Source organism: Montipora capricornis, chromosome 9 (assembly GCF_036669925.1).
Source record: "Montipora capricornis isolate CH-2021 chromosome 9, ASM3666992v2, whole genome shotgun sequence".
Lineage (NCBI taxonomy): Eukaryota > Metazoa > Cnidaria > Anthozoa > Scleractinia > Acroporidae > Montipora > Montipora capricornis.
In genome coordinates, this window is record NC_090891.1 from 6310020 (window position 1) to 6330019 (window position 20000).

Consider the following 20000-nt stretch of genomic DNA (forward strand, 5'->3'; position numbering starts at 1 on the left):
GTTGACAACCACGAAATTGTGAAATGGCTCAAATCGTGCCGGATCCGGAAAATAACGACACAGGAAGGATGCTATCCACGATGGCAATAAGTTTAGGCTTTTTAATTGAGATTTTTTACATAAAATTATCTTCTTAAGCTTTTTATCGGGATTCTCATACAAATCCTTATATTTTTGTCGGCCATGCTCACACTCAGCTTGGAGCACCTGTGACGATCCAGCATGCATCGCGACTGTCTTAAAAGCTATCGAAACGATGTTATCAATTTTCACAACTTTATCAGCGGCTTTATCAATTGCTAGGTTAAGCTATCATGACGGCAATAGCATCATTAAATTAAGAATAAAAAAATCTTTATTCACTATTCAAACTTGACGAGAATACGAAAAGTTTAAAGATTTTACTCGGAACTTTTGGCTCCTGATCCCCAACACTTGTGATGCTTTTTTATTCTAAGGATCATATCTAAGGTTATCTCTTCATTTGTCCATCTCCAACAAATTTGCAAGGAAGATTGAACTTCATGATAAACAAATTATTTCCAACAAATCGGAAACATAAACATACCTTGTGCAATGGGGATACAGAACAGCCTTCGTGCCTCCACAAAATAAAGTTGCTTGTAACAAAATAATAACAACAAAAAACTGAAATCGCTTATCCTTCTTATCGAATTTTGTTAGAAACAGTGCGTCACCCAAGCCAAAATCAACGGAGCAAAACGTTCCAATGCACGCAAAGTTGACCATTTGTGGGTTTGTAACACTTATATATATTGTTTAAGCCTAAGCTCTTGTTCAAAAAGGGCTAGCCTTTATAAAATGTTTGTTTTTCTTCATTTTTCTTAAGTGTGATGTACGCCACTCGTCATGCAATTTTCATGAAATTTTGAGGAAACAAGTCGTGGGTGACGCGCTGTCCCTAATGGCATGTCTTCTTATCCAGATACAGTAACCATCTGTTTGATAGCCTCGAAGTCGATGGATTGCATCGTAAAGTAATCGCGATCAATCGCCTTTGTCCGATAATCTGTCGCCTTTTGACGGGTTTAATGTCACGTGACTGGACATTGAGACAGGACATCCAGTTTGAGTTATAACAATGTGGTAAGCCATTGAATGGCTTACCACAGACAGAAAACGACAAAGACGCATCAAAACGAGTTGCGCACCATTTTAACCTTCCTAATGACTCCCACCACAACATGACAATTTTGCGGCCTATGCTTACACCACGGGAACAGAGAAACCCGCAAAAGTCTGGAACAACAATTCATCTTTCAACTCTATCCTCACGGAATCAATGAACGCCACTGATGGCATTAATTTATTCACAAATTCATGTTACCATATTTCCACCAATTGCAAAGCTCCTCCACACCCTCATAAAAACCTTAAACACCAACATCCAAAGGTCAGCTTTTCAAATCGTTCACGGTGGTAATTTAACCTTCACAAACACGTTTGATAAAACCAAGTTTTCATGTTAATTCGAAGTAAGCGACATGACAGCGGTCGCCTAGTATTCAGGGAAAATGTGACAGTCATGATATCGCCACAGTTGTAGCTGTGAAATGAAACACACGTTGAGGTATATGGCCAGTCAATGTTTATTTGAAGACAAGTCGGATTTACCTGCCGTTTAATTACCATTATCCAACCGAAAATTGAACAGTTATTTAACGATGCCTGGTGGGATTGTAGACGACTGTGGACCTGATCGATCGATGCTGGGATATTTACTTTGATTTTTAAAATTTGTACAAAGAAGATGTTTCAGAAGTGGGATTCGAACGTCTCTATGGGTGGAGACTGCCACCTAAAAGCAGCGCCTTAGACCGCTCAGCCACTCTAATTTTCATGCAATATATGTATTTATTTCATAGTTTATTGAGTGGAGTGTCCCCTACCCCAACAACTGCGCCTCGAAACCATATATGATGTTTGCTATGGTCTGTTTACTTTTAGGATGAAAAAGAAGAAGTGATCGCCACAAATGTATGGGTAAGGCAGGTAACAAGATTTCCATTGTTTCGCCGTAAACGATAGCATCTTTGTCCTCTACTTCTCGCAACATCAGGCATTGTTCTATTGTTCTTGACTAATTTGTTTTCCAGTTTCTCATGGCTAAAGGTTAGCAAGTCTTTTAAAGATTTTGTCCAACCTCTGCTATTGCTGTTCAAAGATTCAACATCGAGGATGTCCCCGGTTTCTTCTTGTCTCTTGTTAGAATTGCCGTTTGATTCGTTAATCGCCTCGTTTTTTTCGCAAAAACAACATCAGGCATGTGCCTCAAAGCTTCGATGTCGTCTAGGCAGGAATTTTCAGCAGAACTATGCTTTCGCCCTCCAATTCATCACGACTATCACTTGCAAACGCCATTATGAAGTATGCGTGACTACTAAGACCACAATTCTATACGCACTCACATCCGGTTGACGTCATAAGGGGTAAGGCCTACTGGAAAAGAGATGTGTCTGTTATTAGTCTTGTTTTTGAAATCGATGGTCTTAAGATTAATTTAATTAATATTTACGCGCCTACTAATCCGACTGAAAAGAAAGTGTTTTTTGATAATTTGCACGAATATTTTTTGCCTTTGGACGCCGTTATTATTGCTGGTGATTACAATTGCTATGATCACCATCTTTACAAACTTGGTGGGAACTTTGTTCCTGCTAAATATCTTTCTGTTTTTTGTTCGACTTTTTCTTTGTCAGATATCTGGCGTAAGTTTCATCCAAGGTGCGTTAATGCACCTAGTTTAATTTCCAAAAGATCTGGAAAGAAGCAGACTAACAACAATTTTTATAAAAGTGACGACACATTTGAAATTAAAGACATGTTTCGGTCGTGCAACGACCATCTTCAGTTGAAAGTAGAATTAATTTGAAGTTACATTTGAATTTATAATATGCTAAACAAAGATAAATAACAACGTGAAATAAATTGGGAATCTAACAAAATAGCCAAAGGTAACAAAAAAGAGTGTACAATGGAACATGTTGATTAGAACGAGAGAATTAAATTAACGTGATATAATTGCTTATTTAAAGAAGGTTGCTCCCAGGAAATATGTAAGGCCTCTTTTATCTTGACCTGGAATTTTGTGGTCGCACGGTCTATAACTTCAAAACATTCCGCAGAGCAGGAGTTACGGCATGCCTCGGATTGTTGAAGGTGTTTAAAGATATGTGAGGTCCTGTCCCTGTTTAAGTGTTCGCGAATGCGTGTCGAGAGGTGTCGAGAGGTGTCGGCTGGTTTCGCCGACATAGCAAGAATTAATTTTGCCACTGCTCAAACACATTTCCTGTTTAAGGGTTCGTTTTTTGATCAAATTGATGGGGTGGCAATGGGCTCTCCCCTTGCCCCGGTGTTGGCTAATCTTTTCATGGGTCACCATGAAAGGATCTGGTTGGAAAACTACAAGGCCTCCAGTATTTTACTTTATCGACGGTATGTTGACGATACTTTTTGTCTATTTGACACTGAACATGACGCTACTTTGTTTTTTGACCACATCAACGATAGACATCCCAATATACGTTTCACCATGGAAAAAGAGATGGATAAAAAAAATCCCCTTTTTGGATGTTCTGATTGACAACAGTCAACCTCTTTCTCCTATTACCAGGGTCTATCGTAAGAAAACGTTCACCGGTCTATTAACTAATTATTTTAGTTTTACCCCATTCTCTTACAAACTTGGCTTAATCAGGACTCTAGTTGACAGAACGTATAAGATCAGCAACACATGGATAGGCTTCCATGAGGATATCACGAAATTGTTATTAATCTTACGTAAAAACCTTTTCCCCAGTCATATCGTTGAGAGAGTCATCAAGCAGTATATTACAAAAACTCAGACCCTTTCGAACACACCTACTAGTCCTCCCTCTAATCCTACACATTTTTTCAAATTACCTTATGTTGAGCCCTTCTCTATTGTAGCACAAAACAGATTACGTAAATTACTTAAACGTTATTGTAACAATCTTGATGTTAAGCTAGCCTTTTCTTCCTTCAAGATCCGTAACATGTTTAGTGTGAAGGACCCTGTGCCTGTTGAACTCTGTTCGAATGTTGTCTACAAGTTTACCTGTGCAAGCTGTAATTCTTGCTATGTCGGCGAAACCAGCCGACACCTCTCGACACGCATTCGCGAACACTTAAACAGGGACAGGACCTCACATATCTTTAAACACCTTCAACAATCCGAGGCATGCCGTAACTCCTGCTCTGCGGAATGTTTTGAAGTTATAGACCGTGCGACCACAAAATTCCAGGTCAAGATAAAAGAGGCCTTACATATTTCCTGGGAGCAACCTTCTTTAAATAAGCAATTATATCACGTTAATTTAACTCTCTCGTTCTAATCAACACGTTCCATTGTACACTCTTTTTTGTTACCTTTGGCTATTTTGTTAGATTCCCAATTTATTTCACGTTGTTATTTATCTTTGTTTAGCATATTATAAATTCAATGTAACTTCAAATTAATTCTACTTTCAACTGAAGATGGTCGTTGCACGACCGAAACATGTCTTTAATTTCAAATGTGTCGTCACCTAGTTTAATATAATTCTGATTTTTCTATCGGTTCCCGGCTTGATAAGGTTTTTGTTTCTCAGAGATTTATGTCTTCGGTTGCTTCCTGCAAAATTAAACCTTGCCCTTTTCCGATCATGATTTTGTTTATCTTTCGACCAGTCCTCTGGGAATAATTCCCGTGGTCCGGGTATTTGGAAATTCAATAACCCGCTTTTGAATGACAGTGCGTTTTGTAAATACATTACAACCTGAGTCTAACCTGCATTGATGATCTTTCTGGTTGTCTGCAACGCTTTCCTTCAGTCAAGTCGTGGTGGGATTTCTTTAAGCCTTCTATTCGTTCACAAATTATATATTTTTCTCAAAACAAGCGCAGAGAGCTTTCGCACGAGCGCGTTCTTTTGGTTAATCGCATCATTGATCTTAAACTTAAGTTAACTTCTGGAGATTTGTCGGTTAGCTCGGAAATTTCCGAGCTCGAAAGTGAACTGAAGGCCCTCACCTTGAAAGAGTTGGATGGCACTAAGGTTCACTCCAGAGTTCAGTGATTTGAAGAGGGTGAAAGGCCTACTCGTTATTTCTTTAAATTTGAGCGTGAGCGCTTTGAGCGTAACATTCTTACTTCCATTCTAGATTCTAACGATGTCGAGGTTTTTACACGTAAAGAAATCGAGCGTGCGCACGTTCAGTTTTATTCAAGTCTGTTTTCTAATGAAACCTATTGATCTTCCTTCTCAACAACGTTGTTTAGATTCCGTGGAAAAATTCCTTTCTCCTTCTCAAAGCATCTCATGCGAGGGTTTCCTGTCTAGCAAGGAGTTCTTGAACTCCGTTAGAAGCCTTAATACCGGGAAGTCACCCGCATCTGATGGGCTGGCGGGATTGAGGGGTTTCTCCATTCTGGAGCCAGAGGACTGCAGGCGCGTGTTTGCCTGTATGCTGATGACTCCACGGCGATTCTTAGAAATCTTCGATCCTTGACCAACCTTTTTGATTGCGTCAGCGTTTATGAAATTGGTTCTGGCGCCAAGCTTAGTCGTAGTAAAATTGAAGCAATGTAGTTGGGGACCTGGAGGTGTCGTTCTGATAAGCCCCTTGGCCTCACCTGGGTTAAAAAAATGAAGATCCTTGATGTCGTCTTCGGCACTATCCCTATCGAACACTTGAATTGGCAGCACAAGCTCGAGAAATTGGAGAAAACACTCATCTCTGGAAATCTAGATCCTTATCCTTTCCTGGTAAGGTTCTTATTATAAATATGCCTTCCTTATTCAAGCTGGTTTACCTGACCAGAGTTCTCACTCTGCCAGCCTGGGTCACTGCACGTGTTAGTGCTTTGATTTGTCCCTTCCTCTCGGGTTCAAAGATGGAAACGGTCTGCCGCAATACCTTCTTTTTAAAACCTAAGGACGGGGGTATTAGTGTCATTAGCCTCCGGCCTCCACTTAAATTCCCAGGCCTTACGACTGGCGGGGATGGCTTCTGTTCTTAATTGTCCTGAGGATTCTAGCTTTTTAATGCTTAAGTACTTTGTTTGGTCGTCGTTTATGTTGTCTACGTTTCGAGTGGCTTTCTCTGCGTGATAATTTTGCTCCTAGCGCTGTCTTCTCGATTCCTTTTTACGAGGTCTGTTTGGATACCTTGTCAAGGGTGGGTGACAGCGCTCTAGTTTCTAAAGTTTGCTATAAGAAACTCTTGGCCGTTGAGTCATCCCCGCCAATCTTACATCGTCAGTGGTTATCTCAGGTTATCGGGCTATGGTTTTCTCTCGATGGTCACTGGTCTCTTGTCCGCGATTTGTTTACTGAGAATTTTAAGAAGGATGTTATTTGGTTGAATATCCTTCGTGGCGTCAAGGTGCGCGATTCTCTCATTAACTGTGGTGATATGTCTTCTTTTCAGTGCGCCTCTTGTCCCCGACGTGAGACTATTAACCATTGCCTTTTAAACTGCCGCAGGGTCAAGAGAGTATGGTTGCATTTTGCGCCGGCCCTCTTCCTGGTGTTTGGTTCCCAGTTTGCTTAAGTCTTTTAACCGCGTTTTTCTTTCGCTGGCCCTCTGTTAGTGCCAAGAAGGCCCGCATTGCACACCTTTTGGTGAAATCCATTCTTTACGGCATTTGGATCTTTCGTAATATTGCCACCTTTCAAAACGGCAGAGAAGTCCATCGAGCAATGATTTAAAACAGAGGGTATTCCTGGATTAATATTCCAAGGGCTTTTCTCAATCTCGCTTTCGCGATCTTTGGCTACTGGACTGTTTTTGTGCCGTGGAGAATGGACTTCCCCGCATAATAATCTAGTTGTACATTTAAATCCTTGTAACGTTTTTGTCCGTGTGCTGATCGAGGTGTCCGCTATCAGGGGCTCTCCTTAGAGAATTTGCGCTGTTCATGGACTCTACCTTTAGGGCCCGCGCTCTGGCGGCTAGATGCTTACTCCGGCTTTTGGCTCAAGCGGTTTTTCTGTGCTTCCTCTTCTTTAGTGGAGTGTGTTTGTAAATAGCTTGTTCTACTTTTTATTGAAAAGAAAGGCTGTCTTTCACGAAAAAAAAAAGTCGAAACAGCTGTCTATGGCTGCTACTTGACCCGGTGAAATGGTTGGGCGCATGCATGATGTGGTGGCCACACCGGGTTGGTGTTTGTGTCACCTTGCTTTCTTTGTTGCACTCAGAATGTTTCTATACGTATTTTCACTGTATGGCAGTTTGTTGATCATCCAATGTCATCAACGTACTTTCTATTCTTGCAGTATTGGACTGATTCTCGTCTTTCATGGAATAAAACCGAGTATGATGGGATCTCGCAGGTGATCCTAAATCCAGACAAGGCTTGGTTGCCCGATGTTATTTTGCTAAATAGGTAAGGAATGTACCATTACCTTTGTTTAAAACTGCTAATAATGAAAAGCGTTTCATTTTTGACAGAATTTTTTTTTTTTTAGAAATTCAAGTGAACTCGAAGAAATGAAATGGGGAAAGTATTCTATTTTTTCCTTACCGGCACGTAATACGCCGGAATAAGTATCGTCACGGGCCGGATTTTTATACCTTATTTGTCATTTCGATCTGTTTCATGTTTTGGCAGCTTTATAGCAGAGTCACTATACGAACAGGCGTGATTAAGAATAGTTGGCAGGTCGATATTTGGAATACACTTTCCAAGATTTCACTGAAGTGGGAAATCTTGTTCAATTTAAGGTGACGGAAAGTTTCAAGTGTTTTTCCTAACGTATCTGCCGGTAACTACTCGATCGTGGTGTTTAGGAGTTACAAAATAAAGCAAAAAATCTTTTTTTATGCACCAGTGTGGAAATAATAGGGAATTCAATACACTAGCTATGATTACAGCATGGGGGTAACTTAACAGTGATTAAGTTTTGCGGTCGAAGTTTGCAAATAAAGGCGATTTTAAGGTTAAAGTTTATTTCCATTATCGAAATGATTTATATGTTTGGCCGTAGTAGAACCTCTAATGCAAGGAAGTCTCCACGTTAGCTTAAAAATGTCAAATGTTTATTTAACAGTAATTTTACTTGACAATCCTGGAAGTTCCTGTATCCAAACAGAGTGAACATCCATGATCTCAGAGTCTAAATAGACCTAATCGGCTATGTTGTACCCAATTCAAATCTCCCGGGACTAAGATTCTTTGTGTATTGTATTTGCATGATAATGTAGCATTGATATTTAAATGATATGGAAATACCTGGAACAAAACGTTTTATTCCCAAAGGGTTTGAATTGGGTACAACATTGAGTTAGCCGATTAGGTCTATTAGGTTCGTTACAAATTGTCATTTTCAAGACTATGACATAATTATTTTTACGAAAATGTTGTTCAGACTGGTTTTGGAAACAAAATTATTCAATTGCTCATGAAAATTTTGAGTGATCAATCAGTAATATGATTCATCAAATAGAGGACATTACACAGACTGACATAGCCCACATAGCGGGGAATAGGTCCACTATAAAAGCTAAATGCCTAACCCCCGACTAATCCACATTGTTACGGAGCGGGATTACATTGACTTGTGCTCTTGTGCGCCATGTGTTGAAGGAGAGATAGTTTTGCACATGAAGTTACATTCGTGAGTTACCTGTGCTTGCTCTTGGATTCATGTAAACCCTTTTTATCGTTGAGCAACACACTATGGGGGTCTTTATTCTCTGTTGCCACCACAACTAATTGTAATGTCGACCAAGGTTTACAAAGAGTTGCATAGATGATCATCTTTACATGTGAAAATAAGACCGTGAAAAACACAGGAATGTTTTTTATGTCATGCTGAAGAAGTACCTTTCATTTTTCTTGTCACAGTTTGTTAAAGAACGATTTGCAACGATGACCTTTTAATTTCTTTCGTAGTGCAGAACGCATGACAGATGAGCGTGGTGCTGCTGCTCGCCTTGTTGTAAGCCACAATGGGAATGTTTCCTGGCTGAATCCAATGCTTTTTACGAGTTCGTGTGAAATTGACATCACATATTTCCCGCTTGATGACCAAACTTGCCATTTGAAGTTTGCCTCCTGGTCTTACAGCAGTGAATTCCTGGATGTTCATCCCAAGAGTGATACGGCGGTCTTAAGCACGTAAGGCTGCCATGCTCCTTACCAGTTTTTTGCCTGATGACAGTATGAAAAAAGCAATTTATGAGATCAGGATATAAGCCCGTGACTGAGTACGTAAGAAGTGCAGAGTTTTAAATGGAGGACGTCGATTACCGATGTCAATACTCGTGATCGAGCTTATTGCGGGTTCTTGATTCCACATGATGGAGGGTGATGAAGTGAGCGATGAACAATGTATTATCACAAGAGCACTCGGCTAAAAAAGGAGCAAAAGCAACATAAAACCGAAATTTATGCATGGCTTGTTTGAGATTTTTACATGCAAATTGAAAATCTTAAACCTTAAGCAAATCAAGGTTATGCTAACCTGTTCCACCTCAATGTCTAATTTCGTTAAATTAAAGCAAATTAAATCCGTATTTAAATCCATTCAACATCGACCATAGCAGCCTGGTGCTACATAAGGGAAGGGGTCTTGATTATCAATCTTAGCTGCTGTACCTGATACTGATAACTTTACAGGTATGTGGAGAATGGAGAGTGGATTCTTCTCGGTGTGAAATCAAAACGCAACGTATTAACTTATGACTGCTGTGAGGGAACGTACCCGGATGTGACTTACCACCTTGAACTTCGCAGACGCACTTTATTTTACATAATGAACTTTATTCTGCCTTGTGTGCTGATTGCTGTCCTGACTCTTCTCGTCTTTCTACTACCACCGGAGTCTGGTGAGAGAATGTCTTTTGGCGTTACTGTTTTGCTGTCCTTCACCATTCTTCTGTTGATGTTGATGGTAGGTATTACGAGCTGGAGACGGCACTGTCCCTCCCCACGCTGTATTCGACTGCCCCTTTAGTTCAATTAATGATCTAAAGTCCCTATGACGCTTATTTTTTTCCCCTTCTTTTTAACTTTTTGTTTAAATATCCATAGTGTCTACGTCTGGAGTGGAATTCCCTCATAGAGTATACACGAGTTTTAGCGGGTGTTTGGTTTATACGCAAAAAAAATTAGGCCGAGCCAGTTAGGCCCTGGTAACTAATGACGTCCAAGAAGTAGCTTGATCGCATCCGTTCAGAAAGAAATATGCCAAAGTGTAAGAATAGAAGTCTTAGTAGTAGTAGTAATTTTATTTATTGTCGATAACGTGGGGAGTGGTCGTCCAGTCTCACGATCCAGGGGCTCATGTAAAAAACGCTCGCATATAAGTTACAACTCACTTACTACATAAAAATTAATAGAATAATATTAAGAAAAACCCTAATAGATAAAAGATTACAGCTTAAGATGAAATTTCGCCGAAAAGAATAAAAACAAACTATAAGATACAATTCTTACATTGACATGCACTGTACTTTATCTTTTTGTTAGTAGTCTAAATTGCTGGACAGAGTGGTCAGATTTAGTAGACAACGGTAAAGTATAATTCCATATATGCACAATACTATAAGAAAACGAGTGTGCCTAAAAAGATTATTATAAGATGGTTGTAGAACGTTAACTCCACTACCCCGTAGGTAGTAGTTAGTAACCCTAGGCATAAAGAAATTCGAAATATAACTAGGGCCGTGCATCCTAAGACTTTGAAAAAAAAATTATCAGAGATTGTTCAATGCGTCTTTGCTCTAATGAGCTCATTGAGGCGATGGAAAGACAGACGTCGTAAGTAACTGAGATTCCCAAGTTTAAAATAGTTCTTAAAGCATAGTGAAACAAGTTCATTGTTTGTTGAAAATCTAGAACTTTCTTTATAGAAATGTCCGACGATATTTACCCTTCGGATGCCATGAATGGTTTTTGACGTCATTAGTCACCAGGATCCAAATGGATCAGCCAAAAACCAAACACCCGCTAAAACGCGTGAATACACTACGAGGGAAAATTTTTTGAAGTACTACAATCCAGACACTATAAAATATTCAAACGATTACTTAAAAAACGGTGAAAAAAACAAGCGTCATAGTGACTTTGTTGCAAAGGGAAGGAGATGAAACACAAGCCTCAAGTATCCACGAGCTAGTTTCATTATATGTTCTGTGTTCACACCGTGAACACATAGAACATGTCGAACAAAAAGCAAACGAACAACAAACTAACAAACAAACAAACACATCGAACAAAAATCCAGTAAAAACTCTGAACTAATAGGTACGAATGTCGTTTCTTGGAAGGTATTCAAAACCTGAATAAACTTATTAAGGTGATCCCCTGGTTTTGCATTGTGCAACCCTAGTGCGCGTCATTGGCGCGCGAATTAGCTCGCGTACGTTGATAAAATGACAAGTTTTCATTGACGCCAAAGCTTAATCCGTCATGAGTGGCTAGGTTCTCCAGAACGAGTACTGTGACCCCCATTTTTTAATTTCATATTTTTGCAAGGAGTAGTAAAAATATCAGAACAAATCTATTGCCAGTTTTTTGGAAGCCATTACAAGTCGAACAGCTCACACTCAAGTTAAATCCATTTTGGAGTGTTAAGTACTCACAAAGGCATTCAATGCAAATACATTTTTCAGGTACGCACGTGAATTAACCACATAATTACACCAAGCTCTGCGTTATATAATTGATCACATTTGAAATAATCGAGTTAAATTTGCCCAACATCGGAGATCCGTGGCAATTGTTAAAGTGCCTTAAGAAGGCTCCCTCGAGGTTTAGGGCCGCGCGCAAGCTGGGCACTAGTATGGCTCGTAAATCCTGAATCGTTTGTGTTTTTCTGATTTTTTTTACGTTAACGTGACCAAATCTGTAAAGTTAACTGCTAATTTTCTCGAGTTCCCTTTAGTATTTTTTTATTTAATTGGCTCAGTTCTAACCACATACAGACTTTCATGATGTGGCAAAGAATAAAAAAATTCACCGAAGGGAAGTGTAAATATTAAGAAATTTAGTCCGAAAATAGAAATATATCTGCCAGCCATTAGATGTGATGTTGCCATGATAACGGCCATAAAAAAATGACACCCAAAAAATAAGCCTGACTATATCGGTACTGATAATGGCAAATCTCTACAGGAAAAACTTTAAGAGAAATGAACTAGGTTTCCTTTTGTTACTCGTCCCCTGCAGTGAATTCGCAAATACCCTAGGGAGCCACCTTAAATAGCCGTATTTGTCAGCCTCGTACCATAGAAACAAGCACGGTGATTCCCCTTTATATTACATTTTTATCATATCCTTGACATGTTACAACAGTGAGCGAAGTTTCATCGGGAATTTATGACAAGTTTTACTTCTAGGAAATCACCTTTAAGGTCTTTGGCAAGTCCTGTTTGCAGGATTTTCAAAACATTCGGCGAGCATCTATGAATTCGTGACTTGTACCAGCTACAGAGTACCTGTGCGATTTCCTTTCACGCTACATTCCAATTAAATTTCTCGATTCTCCAAAACAAATTCATTTATATAAACTGCGTTCACTTAACAAAAAAAAAAGAAAGAAAAAAGAAAGAAACAGAAAAAGGAAAAAAAGAAAGAAAAAACTTTCATTTAGGTAAAAAAAACCATCCAAGTTTATAATAATGATATATAACAAAAGGAATAGCAGTACTGTACTACTCCTACTACTACTACTACTACTACTACTACTACTACTACTACTACTACTACTACTACTACTACTAGTACTACTATTAGTACTACTACTTCTACTACTACTACTACTACTACTACTACTACTACTACTACTACTACTACTACTACTACTACTACTACTACTACTACTACTACTACTACAGATAATTGTTATTGAATTCCAGTTGAGAATAAAAATTCGAGTTTCATTCCTAAACAAAGGAAAACCGATTAAACCACTTTTTAAAAGTACGCATCCATTTTAAACAAAGCATCCGTAAAGATAACAAACGGTTTAGTACCCAAGGAAAGAATTTGTGGAGTAACTTCTTCCACCGATTATGAGCTATTACTGCTATCGTGTTTTGCCGTTGTCGTTCTTTTTCGCTCTCCTTTAGTTTCTGTTCTAGACATAGGTCCTCCAGGTATCATGCAACCTGATCAGAGATTCTAAAGATATACCAAAAATTGCGATACAGAGAAAAGAGCAGCTCTAAACAAAATAAAAATAAACACTCAGCTTTAAGTTTATAACCCACCGATGCTTGACTTGGATAACTGCATAGCCACTAGTGTGGACCACAGCTACTATGATATGTCAAACTGGATTGAAAGCAGCAAAAAATGCAGAAAGAAAACATTTTCCAAACCGTTTTCCACCTGAACACGAGTTAGAATTACAGTTGACGTAGTATGGCCGTGTCGCCGCGTCGAGCCACAGAAAGCCCACGAAAAATGAAGCCTCGTTTATGTTTAGGTTGAGCCTGCAATCCAATCGAAAACCAGTACCTGGTCCGCGGTAAACTTAAAACCGCGATATGGCCACGTGATGCTGCTCAGCGGATACCTTGTTTTCACAGGTATCAATTGTTCATAACATGGGTCTCCAATGTCAAAGATGCGATACTAGCCACATTGTCATACATAAAGAGGTTGACGTGCGTAAGTACGTACGGACGGTCGGTCGATGACTTCATGGCTATAAAACCAAAATCGCCCGTATCAATGGGTTACCATATTTTCTTAACTATAGTGCTCCGCGCGCGCGCCCTTTTCTCGCGCGGAGCTTCGCTAATAATAATAATAATAATAATAATAATAATAATAATAATAATGATAATAATAATAATCATAATCATCATCATCATCATCATCATCATAACCATCATCATTATAAAGAAACAATATTTAGAGTGTTCTACAACTGAACAGGGGAGACTCTAGTGACAATTTGCAGTGTATAAAGCTTGGGCTATATTGTCAATTTCAACCCTGTAGACTCCTGCAATATTTTTCTTTGTCAGTGTTTTTTAAAGTTAACATCTTGTTTTTCTGTGTTATGACTTAGGCAAAATTACCCGCCACCTCCAAAGTTATTCCACTAATTGCGATTTACTACGCCTGCACTATTATTGAAGTATCTGCGGCGATGGGCATGGCCTGTCTCATGCTGCGCTTATACCACCCAGACAACTCCTCTGCTCCAATCCCGGCATGGATCCGGGTAAGTCACTGATAAGAAACCATAAAGACTTCATTCGAAAAATATTTCTGTCGTCAGAAATGGACCATACGTGAAAAACAAGGCAAATGCATGAAACTGCGAAACATACGACACGCTCAATTCTCGTCGATTGATGATATAACAGCCATTTTTTGCATCGTCGATCAAAGGAACGGCCTTGAGAATGTAAATAGTCCTGATTTATTGCTCGCTATACAAAGAGGAGATGAGGCCCAGTGATCAGTGGTCTAGGAGACCACCACCTGGATGTAGATAGCTTCTGTGGTTCCGTATTGAGCCACACGACGTTTTTAGAAAGCAGACTAGTTGCCTCCTTTCTTCTTGTTTGTCATACCTTTTGCGTTCATGCCAATTTTCACTTCCTATATATATATATATATATAAAGCACTATGAAGTAAAATGTTACAAGAGAGTATGTGGTAAGAGAGCGAATCCCTCATATTTGGCCCTATTCCGATAAAAGCGTGATATTTGAAATACGACTCCTTATTGGTGTGACATCAGACAAAAATGACCTTCGCAAAACGGACGCGATCTAAAAATAGACTTCAAATAATTATCTTGGGGCGCCGGGATTCGGTCTCTTACCTCATTTTCTCTTAATGACTACTTTTAAGACATATTTCTTCTGTTTTAGGTTTGCGTGCTTAATTATTGTGCCAGGTTGGTACGTTTGAGTACATCCGCCGGCAGAGTACGACAAGCCCAGATTGTTCAAGAATTCCGCCAAGGTACCAACCGTAAATGTTTAAAAATCTGATGGTAATGAAAAACGTTGATCAGATTGTCACTAAGGGTGCTTTTCTTTGGGAGAATCCACGATTGGATTAATGATCTCAGACCACACGGATACTTCGTTCCCAAAGAAACGAAAAATCCGAAAACCGGGTTTTTCTGGCGTGACAACCCACTTTCATCCGGTTGGGATTAATGTAATTTGTATCAAATTGAAGTTGAGCGAAAAATTAACCACTTTCTATAAATTTCGGGCACAGTGAGGGGAAAAATAGCACTAAACTTACCTTGATTGCTCGCCATGATTCACGCAAATGACCGGAATGTGTACTTTCACAAGACTACCGCTGCCCAAACGTAGTTTTTTCGGATTCGTCTCCCAAAGAAACGCACGGATCACGAATCCTAAAATTCCAGATTCAGATCTGATCTAATGAATCCCTGTATTTCTACATTCGGATTTTAGGGCGCGTTCGATTGACCCTATTCCGGAATAAGAATACGTGGCGTGATGATTAAAACGGTATGTTTAATTTGGGGCGTTTCGAAGCAGCAAGGATGATGAAAATATGTTTAAAATAGCATTTTAGCCGATGTTTGACAATTTTAACGTGAATCTCCGTAAAAACGAGGGATTTCTAACTTATATTCCATGAAGTCCTATTCCGGAATACGGTGAATCGAATGCGCCCTTAGTAAAGAAACCGCTTTTGGATACAAGAAACCGGATTTAGATTTTCTCAAAGAAGCGCACCAGCAAAACTCATCTTAAAATAAGATCTTTCCCAACCATTAAAAAAAAAAAAAATCTGCCGATTTCACTACCACAAGGCAAGAGAATATGAGATAAGAGAACGAATCCCTGAGTCCCACGATGATTATTTGGAATCTATTTTTAATGGCGACCAAGTTGCGAAGGTTATTTTTATCTGTTGTTACCATGACACTTTCACAGTAACTGACCAATCAGGTATCGTCTTTGAAATAACCAAGCAGTATGACACAAAACTAAAAATAGATAACAAATAATTTTATTTGGGATACGGCCAAATATGGGGATTCACTCTCTTTATAATTATACTTTCTTTTCTCTCGAACGATGTACCGGTAATTATCCAGCGGTGAGATTTTGCGGAAACGTTCTAGCCGGTAATAAATACAGGAAACCGTATCAAAGATAATACCAGACTCACCTACGGTTCGCGCAATTTAAAACCCTCTCTGGTATTATCTTGAAACAAGGATTTGCGTCATACTAAGATTGTCTGTTTCAGTAATGGAGGATTTGTAGCCTGCAAGCAGGCTCTTCCGTTGAAATGGCGCGCGGTCGAAATATAGGAGCTTGGTTACTCCTACATTTCGGCCGCGTCCCATTTCAACGGAAGAGCCTGCTTGCAGGCTAAAGGAAATGAAAAATACAACTTGGTCTGCTTTCCGGAATTGCTTAGACTTCAAAAGCTGCTAGGAATCAATACAAATGCAGCAGGTACCGCGTATTAACTGTATAAGGTAACTACCCCTCAGTTCAATATAGTAGATAATTTTTTTGTTTTCCTTCATTATTTTTGCAGCAAAACTGCGAGAAAACAGAGGAAAAGAACAAACCAACATGACAGTTCTTACTGATAACATCTTCAAACAGGAAGAGGAAGAAACCATGAGGGAAGAATGGCGCATGGCAGCTATTATTATCAACCGACTATTTGCATGGATTTATCTGGTCACAATTATCATAACATTGATGGCTGTGCTGTTAAAAGCCCCTCGATTTAGGAATGGCCAGTTGTAGATGCGAGGAAACAAAGAAAAACAAAACCAAAAACCTTTGATTACTTTTGAGACGGAACAACGAAGCCAACCCAAAGCACTGAGTAAACAACATAAGATCTAATTGTGACTTGATAAGAATAAATGAATTGATCTGTAAGCTACATGAAAATTCTCGGTAATATTCCAAATTCCCATGCGAAAAGGAGTCGATTCTATGGACTTTGCATTACCAGTTCGAAGGCTCTACCAATGAGTCGTTACAGAGAAATGTTGTGTAACTTAGGTTAAAGAACGTCGTACCTCCAATTCCCAGGCCGGTGATTCCATGATGGTTTCGGTTTTCATCGAGAATGAACAAAACACCCGAAGTAGTTTAAAAAAAAAAAATTGTAATTGTTGGCAATCATTACTGTATCAAGTTTCTGAGACCTTGCAGAAAAGGCGAAAGTCCAGACTGATTAATAAACAGTCTGAGGCTGAAGGCTGTCATTTTTGGCCCCGACCGAAAGAACCGACTTATTTTTGGTAAGCTTGCAATTGTAAGGAATTAACACTAAAGAAAGTCAATAGGCCATTTCCGAGTTAATGTCTGTCTCCTCTTTAAAGAGAGTCTAAGTGCGAAGTGTTTGTGATGGTAATCACAGTTTTACTTTTCATATAAATGAAAACTAGTTTTCTCAAGAAAAACTTCGCACTTAGACTTGCTTTGAAGAGGAGGCAGACACGAACTTGAAAATGGCCTATTGAGAGGTTCAACTCCTTCATGTGTTTACAAAATCTGAATGCGGACGCAGAACGTTCAAATTTCACCATTGCATTATATTACTGAATGTAATATTCTCTTGACTTGATCTGCAACGTTTGAAGGTCATTTTATCACTAGAAACCGCAATAAGACAAATCCCTTCGTGCTGGTAAGTTCAGTGCTTTTGAACATTTGCTGAAATCCCACCTTGTAAAAACGGCCAAGTACCTCACTCGAGATGGGAATGAAACCAGCAACTTCGAAATTTTTGTCTCATGCGCCCATTTGGTTGTCTAAACTAGGAATAAATATTTGGCAAGATATTTTGCCAGACTATGCTTTTCAGTTTATGAGTGAAACTGAATGTAATTTGAAGTGTGGGTTAAAGACGAAAGAGAGAAGTAATCCTCGCACTAATCGGGACAATTTTTAAGCATTTAGTTTGGCTCTGATAGACAACTGAAAATTCCAGGGAGCTCCAACGGGAATCGAACCCACAACTTCTACCATGGCCCCTTTCGTCTATAAACCGCACTTCAAATTTACATTCATCTTCAGTCATAGTTTGTAGCTGCTCCGATTTGGAATTGGAAACAGCTTCACGAAGTTACAGTTCAATGACCTAACGTTTCGACACTTAGCAAGTGTCCTTTGGAAGAGTAATTTTAAAGAGACGTTAATTAGCGACCTTTGACACTAATGAGATGTAGTTAGGTGTCAGGCTTGAAAGGCCGTCTTCATCGCGGTTCAAAGGAGCGTGAGCCGAATTAATGTGCCATGCCTCTAAACAATGCTTCTTTCTGATCGACTCGAAGAGACACATTTTCTAAGCTTCACATAAAGACTCTTCGAATGTAATGCCTCCGGGGACCACCATGTTTAGATGACGACTTATATATGAACTCAGGAAGTCTTAGAATCTGAGAGTCTTCAGGACCTTCGTTTTCTAGTGCTAAGGCTAATTAATTTAATTTAATTTAATTTAAGAATTCAATGGAATTCAAATGCAATCCAATGAAATTCAATTTGAATTCAATGAAATTCAATTTCAATTGTTGGCTTTCACTCACGTAATCAACAGCCGTGTTTTTCAACGAAAACAAAAGAAAACGTTTGCATAATAATAGAGCTAAATTCCTGGAGGATTTGGTCGGGGCTCCAACATGGCCGCCGTTTCTTTGTTTAGGGGATCCAACATGGCGGCTGTGACGCCATGTGAAAACCGAGAATTCAATTTCAACAGCCAAATATAGCCAAATATTGAATAACTGCGTAGCCACCAGTGTGGGCCACAGTTATCATATGTCAAACTGGATTGAATTCAGCGAAAAGAGCAGAAAGAAAACATTTTCTAAACCGTTTTCCACCTGAATATGAAAAGCGTTGACTGTGTAAGAACTATAGTTGAAGTAGTATGACTGTGTAGCCGCGGCGAGCCACAGACAGCGCGCGAAAAACGAAGCCTAGTTTTGTGTTTAAGTGGGTTAACCTGGATTGAGCCTGCAATCCAATCGAAAAACAGTACCTGGTCAGCGTCAACTTAAAAAAAAAAACTTCTGAAAGGGGCAGTTGTATAAGTTAACATGTTTTTCCTAATGGCTTGGCGCAGTGACCAATAAAATTTACCAAATTGTTGAAGCCTGTGTTTTCACACCTAAAGGCAAGAAGGTCATGTCTCAGTCACACATATAGCTGATACTTGGCTTGCAGCGGATGACTATAATTCATTGTTAATGCATGCATTAAAAATGTTGTAGAAATATTGTTTCTTTTTAGATACACTTGGATTTGTTGTACATCCAGAAAAATTTGTTCTAAACCCTACTCAGGAAATTGTATTCCTAGGGTTTATCTTGAAGTAAAATCACATGACCATCACACTGACACCATATGGGACTCAAAAAGTTAAAGAATGCTTTTCTACAACTATTAAAACCCTGGACCCATTCACTAGGGGAAGCAGCAGCTCTCCTGGGTCTTGTTGCTTCCAGTTTCCTTGGGTTTGTGTATGGGCCTCTGCATTATCGAACACTTGAAATGGAGAAATTCCTAGCTTTGAAAGTTAACAAAGGGAACTTTGATGGATCTATGATCATCTCAAGTGAGACCATATGAGACATAAATTGGTGGATTAAGTATCTCGCAGGGGAACAGAATGTAATTGATCATGGGGAAACCCAAGTAACGGTAACAATTGATCCATTTCTGATTGGTTGGGGAGCATGTGTTGATGGTCACTCAACAGGGAGGAACTGGCCCCAGAAGAAGCTAAGCATGATGATATTATTATTTGGAAATACTTGCTTCCCTGTTTGAATTTAAGTCATTTCCTGATCAACTGTGAGGAAAGCATATAAACCTCATGGTTGATAACACTACAGCTGTTGCACCTGTCATTCCTTTGCAAACAATACTGAAGGATATATATGGGAATGGTGTATCTAGCACAAACTTTAGACCTCAGTTACAAATAGTCCTGGGAAATCAAATACTGAAGCTGATAAAGAATCCAGGTTATTAA

The 20000-nt window shown here is 39.3% G+C and overlaps 1 protein-coding gene across 4 annotated transcripts in view; it reads left to right on the forward strand.

Annotated features, from left to right (window-relative positions):
- Positions 1-19352, forward strand: part of LOC138015470 (neuronal acetylcholine receptor subunit alpha-7-like) — a 40616-nt gene extending 21264 nt beyond the window's left edge. For 2 of the 4 annotated variants that reach the window (XM_068862539.1, XM_068862537.1), the window contains exons 3-9: positions 1969-2013; positions 7302-7411; positions 8921-9145; positions 9647-9920; positions 14052-14207; positions 14867-14960; positions 16536-19352. In XM_068862539.1, the coding sequence (XP_068718640.1) occupies positions 1969-2013; positions 7302-7411; positions 8921-9145; positions 9647-9920; positions 14052-14207; positions 14867-14960; positions 16536-16753 (1122 nt within the window). In that variant the 3' untranslated portion in view covers positions 16754-19352. Of the gene's footprint in view, positions 1-1968; positions 2014-7301; positions 7412-7493; positions 7750-8920; positions 9146-9646; positions 9921-14051; positions 14208-14866; positions 14961-16535 lie in introns of those variants that run through there. The other 2 variants (XM_068862540.1, XM_068862538.1) reach the window with 2 other exon arrangements.
- Positions 19353-20000: the final 648 nt, after the last annotated feature.